Below are 15000 nucleotides of genomic sequence, written 5' to 3' on the forward strand. Positions count from 1 at the left end.
AGACCATTTTCACAGCACAGGCTAGGGGCCAGAGAAAGAGAGCGCTCTCAGTTCACGACCAGTCACCAAGACCATTTTCACAGCACAGGCTGGGGGCCAGAGAGAGCGCGCTCAGTTCACAACCAATCAACACCGTTTTCACAGCGCACGCTCAACAAGCCAACGAAAGGCAGCTGCTTTTTACGGGATTTAAATTTTTTACAAAGCACGTTATCATAAATAAAATAGAACTTTTTTTTTTTAATCCAGAAAACGTGAGGAGAACGTAAATACTTCAGACAGAGTAATGCATTTTATAGATCTCTCTCTCATACACACACACACACAGGCCTTTGACCCAACACGCAGCTCGTGGAGAGGAGCTGACTTTAACGCAGGCGCAGTGAAACTGCAGTTAAATTGCCGTGCCGTGATGCGCTCCCGGGCTCACTTCTGGCTGCCGGCGACTGCGTAATCAGATCATGCACATTGCCGCACATAATTCAGACGCGCCCGAGTGTGTGAACACAGTTTCATAACTCGAGCCTCATAACCAGGCGTAAAGGTTTCGTTGTAGGTGATGAGGGGAGCGTTCCAGAGCGTCTCCGCGTTGTCCCGCGGCCGAACGGACGGGCCGTTGTGTTCATAACCCAAAGCACAGCGGCAGCGATCCCGGCCAGGCTGGCCAGATAGGCTGCAGACCCGGTGCTGCTCACTGCTTTTCATCCTACACAAGTTTCTGAGCCGCACTTTCGTAAGTGTCGCTGCGTTGCAGTGGTGTTATGAGTACACGGCCTTCCGCTTTAATGCGAGACAAACGCGGGCTTTGTGCTCGGAGCTGAAAGGACTCTTTGACCGTTATCTGTCGCTCTGCGCGTGCGCGATTTGAGCTGAAGACGCGCGGAAGCAACAACTCAAGGGCTGGGGTTTTCCCCAAATCCCCCTAATGTACAGAACAAGGGCTTAAAACAGCTGAGAAAGTGTGAAAAGAACCAAGGAAACACATTGCTTTAAAGGCCCTGTGCAATAAAAATCCCCATGTTTTCGCTTATAAGAACCAAGGAAAACAAATGATGATAATGACATCAAGCTTGTTTTATTCAGTTGAGATTTTACATCTCAGGGTTTTTTGTTTTAAATATGAAAGTAACAATGCTCTTAAACTGTCTCCGACAGAAGCATATGGTATTGGTCTTGGAGACCATGTTTTCCGCCATTTGCCTTTTAACCAAGCAGCAATCCTTCATAAATTTGAAAACATAAGCATACATCTTAATCTTGGGGCTTAAAAAACCTTGAATACAGGGAAAACGGCAGGCAGACGGAGCCCATACTTGCAGCTGAGGCAGTTGGAGGGGCAGGTGAAGTACTCGTCAGGAAAGAAGGAGTAGAGGTTCATCTTGTCATCAGAGATCTCCCCACAGAACCTGTCACTCAGGGCCTGGGAACAGGAAGGGGTGGAGCCACATCACAGGAAGGTTACAGACTACTACTCCATCTTTAATATAGACTCATTTCCAGAGTGTGATCAGAATAATGAAGAGATTCGGGTTGGTAAAGAACAGTACCTCACAATAACTGCAGGAGCCCAAAAGAAAGCTTTTACCAGTATTGGCTATTGTAGATGCAGTAACTGTCATAATTACACACATACCCAGACCACACTGTGCTGTGACACATCCACACAAAGACAATACAGTCAGACAGATACAGGAACAGAAACATAACACACACACACACATACACACACACACAGATAAATAGACAAGTTTAATTTAATCTCTCTCTCTTTCATGCACACGCACACACAAAGTCTCTCTCTCTCACTCTAACACACACACACACCCGCACACACACAGATAAATAGACAAGTTTAATCTCTCTCTCACACACATACAGATAAATAGACAAGTTTAATCTCTATCTGACAACGCACACACACACTGATAGACAAGTTACTTCTCTCTCTCTCACACACACACAGACAAGTTTATTCTCTCTCTCGATCTCACTAACTCTTTCTCGCACTCTCACACACACACACACACACACTTTCTCTCTCTCACACACACACACACACACACACACACTCACTATCATTCTCTCACTCTCTCTCTAACTCTCACACATGCACGCAGAGCCCACCTGCAGGGCTCTGAAGACGATGCCAGGCTGCCGGGGGGAGCGGGTGGCGGTGTTGCCCACTTGCTGGCGCACGGCGCGCAGCAGCAGGGAGTAGTCCGTGGGGGGGTTGATGGTCTGGGTGCCCACGTACTGCACGGAGCTGAAGGCCTCCGTGCGCAGGCCCAGGTCGTGGAAGCGCTTCTGCAGCAGGGCGTCGGCCTGCCCGGGGACCTCGCTCTCTGGGGACACACACAGGAGGCGGGGCTAAGGGACAGGTGGGCAGCGTCAGCCAACCCCGCGCAAGTCCACTCCGAGCCACAGGCTGAGAGGTAGCACAGCCAGCTCTGTGTGCTGTAAATTAGTTTGTCCTGCTTCAGGTGAGCTTCACTGCACAGCGCTTTGAGATTGTGAAAGCCACCACATAAAAATATAATTTGGCATTAAATACCACATTTGAACACCAGAGGGAGGTTGCTTTAAACTCCTTATGACTAAACCACAGTACTGATTGGGTAAATGGCTAAAATGACGTAACTTCGCTGTTACTGGGAATTCCATTTTTGAGGATGTGAAGATTAACAAGGTACTCAGCACCTTCTAAGAGCCATTTTATCTGACAGACAGTCTCCATGTTGTGGCATGAATAATGAAGCTCAGTAATGCTCCCGTGACGGCTATAACAGCAGTTTACTAACCACCTGTTTCCTTCACACATTAGACGGCGAGACCTAGAGGGCCTCCACCTACTGGGGTAATTTCTACTCCGCACTACACTTTGCATAGCAATTAACCTCCTACATAGCCGTTCAGCCACGTCCTTAATGATACCTGTTTGAGGGAAGCTTGCATTTCTAATGGTTTTAACAGCTTGTGTTTTACACATCGATACACATGCCCCATTTTCACAGCTGGACATAGGACTTAATGAAGCTGGGGCAGGTCTCTTGCACAGGAGCACAGTGACACTGCTACGCCCCGGATTCAAACCTGCAAGCCACTCATCGGCTGAGCAGTTCCAAAACTATGCCTCGTCGCTGATATAGTAGGGGTGGTGTGTGTGTGTGTGTGAGTGTGTACGTATGTATGTGTTGGATAAACTCAGCATTGTTTGGGCTGAATGGCCTGTTCTTGTCATTATATTATGTTATATTGTGTGTGTGTGTGTACGTGTGTGTGAGTGTGTGTAGGTGGGCATGCGTGTATGCGGGCGGGAGGCTGGCGTACCCTGTCCCAGTAGTTTGGTGCGGGACGTCTCCTGAAAGACGATGACGCCGGGCCCCAGGCTGGAGAGGGGCACCTCCAGGCCGCAGCGGGTGGACAGGTCGCGCAGCTCCGGGGTGAAGTACTGCTGGTAGGCCCCCGAGGCCCGGCCCAGGAACTCGAACATGTCGTTGTGCAGCCGCTCGGCCCGCGTGCGGTACACCACCACGTCCGACACCGCCAGCACCTTCAGCAGCAGCCGCATGCGCTGGTTCTGCCCGCCGCCCGCCGCCGCGCCCAGCAGGCCCTCCGTGTCCAGCGCCACCAGCCGCAGGCCCGGGTCGTAGGCCGCCCAGACGCCCACCGTGCAGGAGCTCTGCAGGGGCGAGGTGCGGAACACCTCCTCCCCGCCGAACAGCACGTGGTTCAGCGTGTGGGACTTCCCGTCGCCCGTGTTGCCGAAGATGGACACCACCTTGACGCTGGGGACGTCCCGGCAGCCCAGCTTCTCCAGGAACTGCGCCTCGTCACACACCTGCAGGGGGCCAACTTTGCTTAAACACCGCCGCCATGTTGCGGTAACGTTCCCACAATGTTAGTGCAGCGCTGTTAGAACCATGTTTGTTGAGTCAGCGGAGAGCGGGTTATAGAGGTCGGGGGGCTCATAAAGTAAATAAATGTGTTGCATTACGGTATAGGTGCAGGAAGGTGGTTGGATCGGGGAAATCTCTTACCACTGAAACCACAGAAAATAAACACAGCAACTGAAATTACATCCCATTATTTTATATCTCACGGGGGACACACTTTACCACACGAGTTCTGCTTTATTTTGTGTTGAACCTTTATGAGAGCGCCCGCATCCAGTGGGACAGCCGAGTTTTGCGCTGTCGCTGAATTTGTATTTTTCCAGCGACGCATTATATACTGCAAAGAAAGCTTACTGAGAGAAAACTGACACACGAGTAATCTTAACCGGCGAGTAAATGGAATTAATTTCCGCGGACACTAGAGGCATTTATTTTCCTTTCTATTTTTTTAAACAAAATCTGGACAGAATTGTTCGGAATTGACTGACTAAACGCAGTCTTTGTGGTTATTCCACAGCCTCACGTGTTTGGATGACATCACTGTCAAAACACGCTATTTAACCAGCTGGCTAGCAAGCGTTAGCCAAGTAAGAAAAATACGTTGGGCCACCTATTAACACCTTATTTTTCTTGTTTACACTTAAATAATCGCGTCAGTTATCTGTGGATGTTACATCACAATGATAGTCAAATAGTCAGTGTAAGTGTTGATGCACACAACAATGTAATATTAGCTAGCTAGCTAACACTAAGTTAGGCTAAGTAAAAATAAAAGTAAGACTCGCTAGCTAACGTTTGCTCGTTAGCTAAAGGCTACGTATCCTTTCCTACTGCAACATGCTGACAAACGTACAGTGGTTGGCTTGGAAATAACTGACCACTATATTACTGGTGCTAAATTGCTAGCTGCTACTGTCCAGGAAGATGTGAATGCCATCGTCACCTTGTTGGATTGTTCTGGCACTATAGTCGTAGCTTGCTAAATCGCGACATGACAGCAGCTGATATCTCCCGACTGTACAGCTAGCTATGGATGCGTAGCTAGCTAACAACTTAACGCTGGTGTGCAAGTACGCCAATCGTACAGGTAAGTTAGATGCCCAGATCTACCTGAATGCTAGTTAGTAATGTGCTTTCTAAGTTCAAAATTGTTGACAACCTCGGCCTTTGTCAACAAGTTATGCATTATTTCACAATAGCTAGGTCGTTGACTAGCGTAGTTATCTGAGGGTGGTATCAGTGGACTTTGTCAGTTAGCTAGCAAGCAAGCTAGCTAGGCTAGCTAGCTATCTTGTCAACAAACATTATACCTGCAGATTTTCATGTTCGTCCACCAAAAGGAAACTCCTGTCGCTGACCTCCTCTTCATCCTGTTTTTGGTGACAAAGCGACAGTCCGTCCATCTCTTTCAGCAGCAAGTCTGACATGATTCGGTTCACACCATAACTGAACGTCTGCACTTCCTGCCTGCGCTGGGACTAAAGCTCAGGCCGGTGGCGACAACAACAATTAAGCAGCGTTTCCATGCTTATTTCCCACAAGCCATTGCAGCAATCGAGAGAAACCGAGAAACTGAGCTGAGGAGAACCACTGGGAGAAACAAAACAAATAAATCATGCAGCCAGCCAGCAAGCACTGTCACGAACCCTCTATGAGCGAACCACGCAGTGCGAATTGATGCAGCAGCGTCACCATGTGGAGACACGTAGAATTGAAATTTGACCAAAAGATGTGAAGAGTCATTATCATGACATTAAGTTGATTGGCTAAACAAATAATTTGTTGCCACGGAGCTGGGTTTGATTGATACACGCATATCTTTCTGTTGTAACTTACATTATTTTTTGGATGAACTGGTTGAATTCCAGAATCTATTTTTAGAAATACCGATTGCCGTTCAAACATAGTGAAATTATTTACTCTTTTTACATTATTTGCGGTTTTGTACTGTGAATACATACCTGCCATGTTTTATCATAAATGATCACTATTCGAATAACCAAAAAATGACAGCACCTATTTTTAAGTTTATTTGAATTTCCATGTGAGTCCACCAACTACATATCCTGTTGAAAAATTATTCCATACTGCTATGTTCATTAAATATTTGTTAGCAGTGGGTCTATAAATAGCCCATGTCAGTGTGGCAGCAAAGTGGCGCCATAGCAGTTAGCCGTAGACACTGAGTGAAATTCCATCACTGCTCCATGATCTCCCCCTTATTCGGAGATGAAGGAGACCCGGTACCTGGACCAGGCAATCAGTTGAAATTTCAGTACACCCGAAACGCACAGAAAAACAGTGCCTCTTCTTTAACAATTATATGTTTCAGGTTCCAGTTATTTCTACTCAAATTTTCAAGATAAATAAATGAGAAGGGTTTTTAAAATTATTTTTTTCACCAGTTGGACAAGTACACGGTCACATGGGCAAATTAAGCCCAGATAGATTTAATGTGACAATATAGACTTGTATGTACACTGTAAATTTAAATCGTTCACTCTCACTGAGAAGTCTACTGAAGTCTGTTTTTAATCAGGACTGTGTTAAATTACTTGCTTATTTACTATTTTCATTTTTAAACATAACGTGATGTGATAAAACATAATGACATCTAAAACAGACTGTTATTGTTGGTCCTGTTGTTGTGGTATTTAATGCAATATATTATAAACTGCCTGGGATCAGGACATCTGTTTAATGGCCCTCCAGTTCTAACAATATAACATCAAAGAAGACAATATAACTTAATTAATACGAAAGTGAAACCAACTTGTCAGGGGCACCATAGATTACATGACAGGCATACAATATAATACAGAGATGCAGACATGGGTAAACACGAGTTAAAATGTTGTACAATATACATTCAATGCAGATTTACAACAATTTATAAAACAAGCACTGCCATTGTGTATATAATATATGCATGAATTCCACAAAGAGCGTTGTTGTGTCAGTCTACTGAGATCAAAAACAAGGAAGACTGTCATGAGGAGACTTGTATGTATGTTTAAAAATTACATGCGGTTTTATGGAGCTGAGTTACTAGCCAGTAGAGAAGAATGTTGTCTGCACACTACTAAAAACAATCTAATCTTTTGTATTTCTGCAAGAATAAATGAGGATATTTTCAATTAGATTTCTGTCTATTTATAAGCCATGCACAGATATCATTCTCTTGTCTGTTTTGCTGAGATAAAATACAAATTTTAATTGGATTATTAATATGTTTTTAAACAGCAAATAGGTTAAAATAACTTGAGTAAAATACCCTTAGATAAAAATCTATAACTTTTACAATACCTTAAAAGCAAATTAGGATTAATTCGTAGATGAGCTGCTGGAAAAACGAATAGTTCTGTGAAGGAGAAACCATCTGAATCTTTCTGAAAATCATAATACAATATATTATAATATTATACTTGAGAGTGTACACTTTGTGTATGAGTAACTTGTCTTTTTTATGCTTAAAGTATTTTTGATGAGATACTATCATATCATTGACCCTGTTATTGGACATTGGCTGTAAAATATACTTTATTTTCTCTCATAAGATGTTAGGTATTGTCTCTCATGAGTAGTCCTCTATTATGAGACCAGGTTTGGAGATGATTTCAGAGAAACAGTGAAAATATAATATCAATCCCTCAGCCTTTTTAAATTATTAGACAAATTCATAGACTCATCCTCTCATGGCTTGGTGATTGACATTTACAACCAGCTGTGGGTTGTGATCCAGGCCTAGAATATGCTTAGTCTGCAATATACAGTACACAATCCTTGTGGTGTTGCATATTAAGGACAGGCAATCTGTTTTTTCCCCTTAGACAGGTGTTTATCGGTCCTGGTGCTAGAAAATTCCACTGAACTGAACAGACAAGAAATTATGACTGCTTATGATGGATAACTTTGATGGGCCAATACACTTATGAGGCATGGGAGGCAGTCAGCATAGGATCTGTGAACCCTTTGATCAGGAAAGTATGGCTCAGTTCACAAATAAGTGTGGCCCAGCATAGGTTTGTTTGGAAATGAATAAAAATACCGGAGGTGTGGTTATATTTTATCCATGTTAACATCGGCAGTTAATTTCCCTTCTTTTTCCCTTACCAAAACAAATGGCTGAATGTGAAGATAACACCTCAATTAGATGGTGAGTATATTTAATTATCGTTAACTTTATTCTTTAAAATGTAAAATTTTTAGAGTTTATCCAACCAGAAATTCTAGTGGTTGAGAGTTTAACAGGAATTTTTAAGAAGCAGGCCAAGCCCCATCATATTGGCAGACCAAGAGCAGGAAACATTCATCAAAGTGTTTCTTGTTGTTGCTGAATGAAACAAGAAAGGTGCATCACTGGTCTTCTTCAGTCCGTCCCAATTTGTCATTCTGATTTCTATCTTCACTGCTGGCCTGAAGTCCTTATTTGGAGCAGAAACAAAATTACCAGGTTATTCCAGTCATTAGTCAAGGGATAATTAAAATAATTCCTCAAACACCTGTGGGGAAACAGTCCCTGGAGACAGATGGTCCCCACCTGTGATAGAGATGCACACCAGTGTTATCCAGCTCTGGTGCTGGAGGGCTGCAATCAGACAGGATTTATATGTGTACTTATAGTGCATCCTCTGAACTGCAAAATAAACAAAAAAACAAAAACCAGCAAAGTGGACAACCTCAATTGACAAACTAACTGAATTTGTTTAATGATAAGTTAATGATACAGATTTAAAGTTCATGTGGAACGCTAGTAAACTCCATTGGTGTTCCTGGTGTAAAGAAGTTGTAAGGTGATGGTCAATTCAATACACAAATAAATACATAGAGGCAAGTTTACACACACGTGCATACATATAGATAAATACAGAGAACATATAGATGCACGCACACACACACACACACACACACACACACACACACACAATGTACCGCCTTCAGTTAGCCCTGCCTCACCCTGATGAAAGCTCCTTGCTAGTCCTGGCTTTTCTTTTTCATTCACTTTCAGACATGCCACATAATAAAGGTATAATTTCAGGTCCCCCTTGCAAAAGAGATCACAATGTGTTTTCCTGGTTAAATAAAAAATTATTCAGAATGCCTTAGGAAAGCTAAATTATCAACAAAAAAGCCTTCGATCCAAAGAGAGCTTCGGCCAGACCAGAATTGCTTTATTTGATGGTTGAACACACTTCTACTCTTTTGAGCCCAGCTGTTTCCTCAACTCTAGACGTGTGAGCGTCTGGCCCTCAAAGGCCAGCTCTGCTAACCCCTGCAGTATGGATCTGTCATCAGATGCCTGCAGCTCACATCCCACAAATGCTGCAGCATCAGAGCCATTATAGGTCACTTGAGCTGTCACTCAATGTGGATTGGGATCTGGGAGGCAGACGAGGGATTCTCAGAACTGTGTTTTGAGGGCCTGTAATACCGATGAGAATGCCTGATCAGGCTGTCACAAATAAATGTCCTCAAATGTGCTTACTAATAGGGTGTCCATATTAGTTTAGTATCTGTGTTCAAATTTAAATATAACTCTGTGCCTATAATGTAAACTATGTATTCCAAGCCATGAAGCTATTTATCAACAATGTGTTCATTCAAGGCTGGACAAGAAGCAAGAAGGTCCTGGGTTCAAATCCAGCCTGGGCCTTTCTGTGTGGAGTTTGCATGTTCGCCTCATGTTGGTGTGGGTTTCCTCCCACAGACAAAAGACATGCAGGAAGGCTAATGGGAGACTCTAAATTGCCCATAGGTATGAGTGTGCAGGAGTGAATGGTGTGCGTGCCCTGCGATAGATTGGCGGCTTGTCCAGGGTGTATTCCTGCTTCTCGCCCAATGCACGCTGGGATAAGCTCCAGCACCCCCTGCGACCCTGCACAGGATAAGCGGGCATAGACAACGGATGGATGAATGGATTTCTGACCATGCAATATTCTCATTAGAAAGTGTCTGTGCTACTGCTGAGCGTGATGATATTGAGGTTGCTTCCCAAACTGCTGTTTTGATACTCACTAATTTCAACTCACTGGCCAAGATGTGAAGAATGTGCATGACAAGCTGAGCGCTGGCCAACGGTGAGGATCACGGGGGAAAGGAGTGATCTGGGCAGTTGTACAGAATGGATGCGGACCTTGGAGTGCACACTCTTCAAAGCTGAGTCTAAACATTGTGCTTTCCTGAGCACTGGCCATTTGCATGTATCAAATATGTATCTAGCACAGAAGACACTTTAATTGTTTATCACATGTCACAAGTTATCCACAATAATTATCCCCCATGGGTATGACATGGCGTTTATCATGTTTCCAAGATGCAATAGGAATGTGTGTGTGTGTGTGTGTATATATATATATATATATATTTTACAAAGAGGAAACTACAGAAAGAACAACAGATTTCAAGGAACGCCCTCCTCTGTCTCACACATCCAGAGAATGATCATTATTTTGCTGGCTGAAACAGTAGAGGCAGAAGAAACATTAATGACTGTTCTTGCAATGGCACAAAACTAAAAACATAAATAAATAAATCACTGAAATAGATGAAAATGTGCAAATCCATCACTTGGATCCAACACTCAATTCATACAAGCGAAAATTAATGCAATTTCGTAATTGCGCATTAAATTCATAATGACTATTGATTACATAATTACATGTTTTCACCTGAATAAAAGTACAGGTGCTGTCAAAATAATCCCAATTATAATCTCGTTCCAGATTACTTCTTACATAGCCTCGCCCTTAAGATATATCGGTGTACTTGCAAGAAATGGAAAAATTGCGTAGTCTCCTATAAAAGCGGAGGGCGATATACAGACTGGCAGTCCAATGGCCCAACCTTGACATTACAGTAGATGTTTTGGCTTATCCATACAAGTCCGAGGCGGGACCGTTATACTGTCAAACGCGCTACACTTGGTACTTGTAGTACAATGCTCCTCACCTTGTTTCACACCGGCGTGTGCAAAAACTACATTTCCCAAGACGGACTAAAGAACGCTTACTTTCCCATTGGCTGCCTGCTCCAGCCGCAGCCCCAGAGAATGAATGAAATTGAAAATTACTGGTATATTACATGTACAATACCGGGATCTGCAGTGTTACATTGTATCATACTATATCAAAATGGCCACAGTGGTTCAAAACCCTCTGAAATCGTAAGTAGAAATATTTATATGGTTCTTGATTTTTTACCATGCATAGTACAACTAGCACATGCTGTCAGTTTGCTTAAATTTTTTGTGAATTTTTAATGACAATGGCAAGACGTAGTTAAAAGTACCAATGCCATCTGCAGTTAGGGTGAATTCTATAAATCTGGAATTAGGGAGGAAAGTAACAGTGGAGTCGATTTCTTACATGAACTGGATTTTGCGGAGAGATGCTTTGCTGAAGTGATATCTGACTAGCATTTGCTAATCACGCCAAGCGGGCTAAGCCATGCACATAAGCGATATGGTGGAATGTTAAAGTACAATTTAGGTGACCCGGCATCTCTTGTTAATGTATAGATTACAGTGGGAAATGCTTGGTTGTCTGTTGTGACTGCATTCGCATTTTTCCGCATCCAAAGCATGCTATGGAAAGAATGTTGATTCGGAGGTTCATTTACCTGTGCGTGATGGATTGCGATAGAGGCACTAAAACAGGTACCTGGACTACGTCCCGTCTGTCATCTTCCACCGGTTATTAATTATTACTTAAATACGCACAGCCTCCTACGTTTGCTTACGGATTGAATCGTGGTGAAGCAATGTTTTTAGTGGTTTTGAGAGTAAGCATTGCTTACGTTTGCTTTTTGTTCACCCTATTTATATTATATGGTAATAATATAACAATATAACCAATTGTTGTGCAGTATCTGGCTATGGGTGCTATACTTTTGGTATTGGGTCCGGATGGTGTATTTGCCCTTGCAGCAGCCTAATTGCGAGCACGAAATGCTAAGTGCAGCGGGGCAGCAGACAGCCGCGTTACAATGGTGAACATTCCGTCAAGTTCACATCCGAATCCTTTGTGCCGTCTGACACAAGAAAAAATCCAGCGTGCGGCAGGCTGCACAGGCTAGCTGCCAAGATGTGCATTTGCATCTGTTCGCCCGTTAATATATAGCCTACCTGCGACCAAGTAGTGGGCTTAGGTTTCCGTAAACGCTATCTTTGAGGATTTTTGTGCTCTAACAAATAACTATATTTTAAATGCCTACCTGTAACAAAGAAAGTCAGCGTATTTCGGCGGAAGCCGACCAGATGTTACCTGGATTTGTGTGCACTGCGATGCAAAAATGCAGTCGCGGCTGACTGTGCCACAGCGCATTTATAATGCAGACAGGCGACATTTCTTGGTATTCTTCAAAAACGAATACTAGGTTGTTTCGGGGATTGTCTGTGGTATTTAAAGAGGTTTTATCCTGCTGTCGGGGACTGACATTACACAAAATAAAGCGTCTATGCATCTTCTTCTCAGTCAGTTAATGAAGGCAGATTCTGTGATGATATTAATAAGTAGCCTTGGCTACTTTTTCGGACAAAAATGTAGATATCATACTTAAGCCAAATTAAGCAACGATAGAAGGGGGTGACAGCAACAACCCAGCCACCCGTGAACACGCGCTGTATGATGACCGGCCGGTAAACGGTGTGGCCGCACGCCACGCGGGACTGATGTGTTTCTTAATTGTACACCAGGTGGACGCCTCTCCTGGATACGTACAGATAAGATATATAATCGATTATTTAAGCTATTAAATCAAAGAAATAGAAATGGTTCAACGAGGATATATACGTGATTTTATGTGGCACTTCAGGTTTCGGTGCTGTTGTAAGGTGAGACTGGAGACCGTAGACATTGGGGAAAAAAAAGAAAAAAAAAACTTAAAGGTTTTTAGGGTGTCCCTGGTGGAAATGCAACATCTGCTGTTTCAAAGGCAGGTGGAGTCTGCTGGAGGGTGTCACTCTATTTAGCTGTCAATCAATATGGGCATTATGATGTCTGTCTCGCGGTCTGTGGTGTGATTCGCTGATCACTTCTTGATCAGACTGTGGAAGAATCTCCGATTTGGGGAACCATTATCCCACATGAATGCACGAAGCCTACCAACAGCCTACCTTGACATGCTCAGAACACTTTACATGGCAGTAAGAAGACAAGTCAAGAGCCCCGTGCAAGGCCATGTCAGAAGAATTAATCAGACTTATAGTTATATTATGATTTGTTATATTGTGATACTTGGACCACAGGCAAGGCACCCACCACTTTGATGTTAATCCATTTGATGGCAATGTAAGGGGACTTATATATGGCTAATCAACTACAGAACTACAAAAATTGTACTGTTGCTACGACTACAAATAACACTCCAACCGGAGTAACACGTCAACCAGTACTACTTATATGACCACACTACCACACCATATAACTACATTTCGACTTGCTACTATCCCAACAATTTCTACCAATACAAACCATATAGGCCTACTTGTTAGGTATTGTGATCACATATTTATTCTTTGTTGACTGTTTCATATGTTGAAGTATTGAGAGGGAGAGAGAGAGAGAGGGAGAGAGAGAGAGAGAGAGAGAGAGACTCTCCTCGGACCAGCGTGATGCTCCAGGCAGGGTTCTCTATGTCTCAGAGGGGCGCAGTCTGATCTGAGGTCTGTAAACGAGTCTGGAAAAGCCCATCCCATTGAGCATTCCTTAACCTTTTCCATAGGATTAGTCTTCCTCTAATCTCCCCCCCTCCCCCCGCCCTCCCCCTTTCCCATTCTCTTTCTTTCTGTCTCGCCCGACTCTCTCCAATTCAATTTAAAATGCTTGATTGGTCTGGATTTCCCTCCATATTTCTTGTATTTCTGCGTCTTCCTTTCTCTTTCTTACCACCTTGCCGTAGTCATGATCTCATTCTTCCTCTCTCTGTATCTTTCTCCTTCTCCTATCTGTCACACACTTTTTAATCTCCATCAGTCTTTCTTGCTCCCCTCTCACTTGCACTCCCCTCTCTCTCTCTCTTTCTCTCTCCCTCTCTCTCTCTCTCTCTCTCTCTCCCTCTCTCTCTCACATGCTTCTGTATTTCCCTCTCTCTTTCTTCCCCCTGTCTCTTGCTCTCTCTCTCTCCCCTCGCAGAGCAGGGTGCGGCGGTGTGCTGACTGATCTGGTAGTTATTCCGTCTTGCCTCACTGATTTGAAAGAAATGAATTCTATATAATTCTGTGCTCAGGAGCCCTGTTTATGCAGGCCTACGGAGTGCACTGGAAGCCTCCGCCGCTTCGCTTCTAGATTGTTCTTTCCCTTTCTCTCTTTCTCTGTCTCTCATTTTCATTTTTCTTTTTTTTTTTTCCAACTCCCAGTCGTAACGTTGCCCGAGCGTTGTATCTCAAGCAGCAGGGGCAATGCTTTGGTGGCCCCTGCCGCCATTTTTTTCCCCCTCAGATACGTGCTCTTTGTCTTCTCAGAGAGAGATGAGAGACATGGATAGGTATTTTTAGCTCTATGACCTATTTCTGCATAGCCACCTAACTATCTGTCAGTCATTTTGTTGCAGTGGTGCACTAGTTGATCCGGCGTCGTCTCTGTGTGTTGTCTGATGCTACACTGTGACCTCACAGTGGGGCAGCACAGGAGGGTGGGTTCTTAGTTAGACCAGGGCAGACACGTGCACAGGTAGGGGGCCAACTGTGGCTCCAGCCCCCGCCTTTTTGCCCTGTGAGTCATAAAGTGCCCTTTTGGCTGCAGTGATTTACCTTTATTTCTTTTGTAAAGCACAGGTGCCCTTTGCAACCATAACCACCCCCCCCCCCAAAAACCCCAATCAGCTATCCCAATTTCTGCATCTCCACCATCCTGTCCCCCTCCACACACACAAAGTGGACAATGGTCTGGGAACAGGCCCTCAGCTGCAGTTGGTCCCTCCCAACTGGATCCCGTAATGTTGGTGTGGTGGCGCTGGCCGTGGCGGGGGGATTGCTCAGTAGATCCTCCACAGTGCACTCTGAAGTGCCTCCATTTTGAATTGCCTCAGGCTGCAGGCACTTCTGCTGAGGAGTGGGTGCGTGCAACACTGTGTGCCTTTCTGGAGGACAGGCATGGGAGAGGAAGAGGTG

At 44.1% G+C, this 15000-nt stretch overlaps 2 protein-coding genes and 1 long non-coding RNA gene across 4 annotated transcripts in view; 1 reads left to right on the forward strand and 2 right to left on the reverse strand.

The window, feature by feature from the left end:
* Positions 1 to 5576, reverse strand: part of si:ch211-11n16.2 (zinc finger FYVE domain-containing protein 1) — a 15280-nt gene extending 9704 nt beyond the window's left edge. The window contains exons 1-4 of the mRNA XM_064303763.1: positions 5204 to 5576; positions 3328 to 3838; positions 2125 to 2342; positions 1314 to 1420 (exon numbers count right to left, since the gene is read on the reverse strand). Coding sequence (XP_064159833.1) covers positions 1314 to 1420; positions 2125 to 2342; positions 3328 to 3838; positions 5204 to 5320 — 953 coding nt within the window. The 5' untranslated portion in view covers positions 5321 to 5576. The remainder of the gene's footprint in view (positions 1 to 1313; positions 1421 to 2124; positions 2343 to 3327; positions 3839 to 5203) is intronic.
* Positions 5577 to 7205: 1629 nt separating this feature from the next.
* On the reverse strand, positions 7206 to 12595 carry LOC135237054 (uncharacterized). The gene is made up of 3 exons (XR_010324736.1): positions 11511 to 12595; positions 8434 to 8529; positions 7206 to 8317 (listed from the first exon to the last, which is right to left on the reverse strand). It is a non-coding gene; the product is annotated as an uncharacterized LOC135237054 (long non-coding RNA).
* The window catches only part of dpf1 (double PHD fingers 1), a 40397-nt gene continuing 36316 nt past the window's right edge, over positions 10920 to 15000 (forward strand). For both annotated transcript variants that reach the window (XM_064303779.1, XM_064303778.1), the window contains exon 1: positions 10920 to 11055. In XM_064303779.1, coding sequence (XP_064159849.1) covers positions 10946 to 11055 — 110 coding nt within the window. In that variant the 5' untranslated portion in view covers positions 10920 to 10945. The remainder of the gene's footprint in view (positions 11056 to 15000) is intronic.

This window comes from Anguilla rostrata, chromosome 12, assembly GCF_018555375.3.
Source record: "Anguilla rostrata isolate EN2019 chromosome 12, ASM1855537v3, whole genome shotgun sequence".
Classification (NCBI taxonomy): Eukaryota; Metazoa; Chordata; class Actinopteri; order Anguilliformes; family Anguillidae; genus Anguilla; species Anguilla rostrata.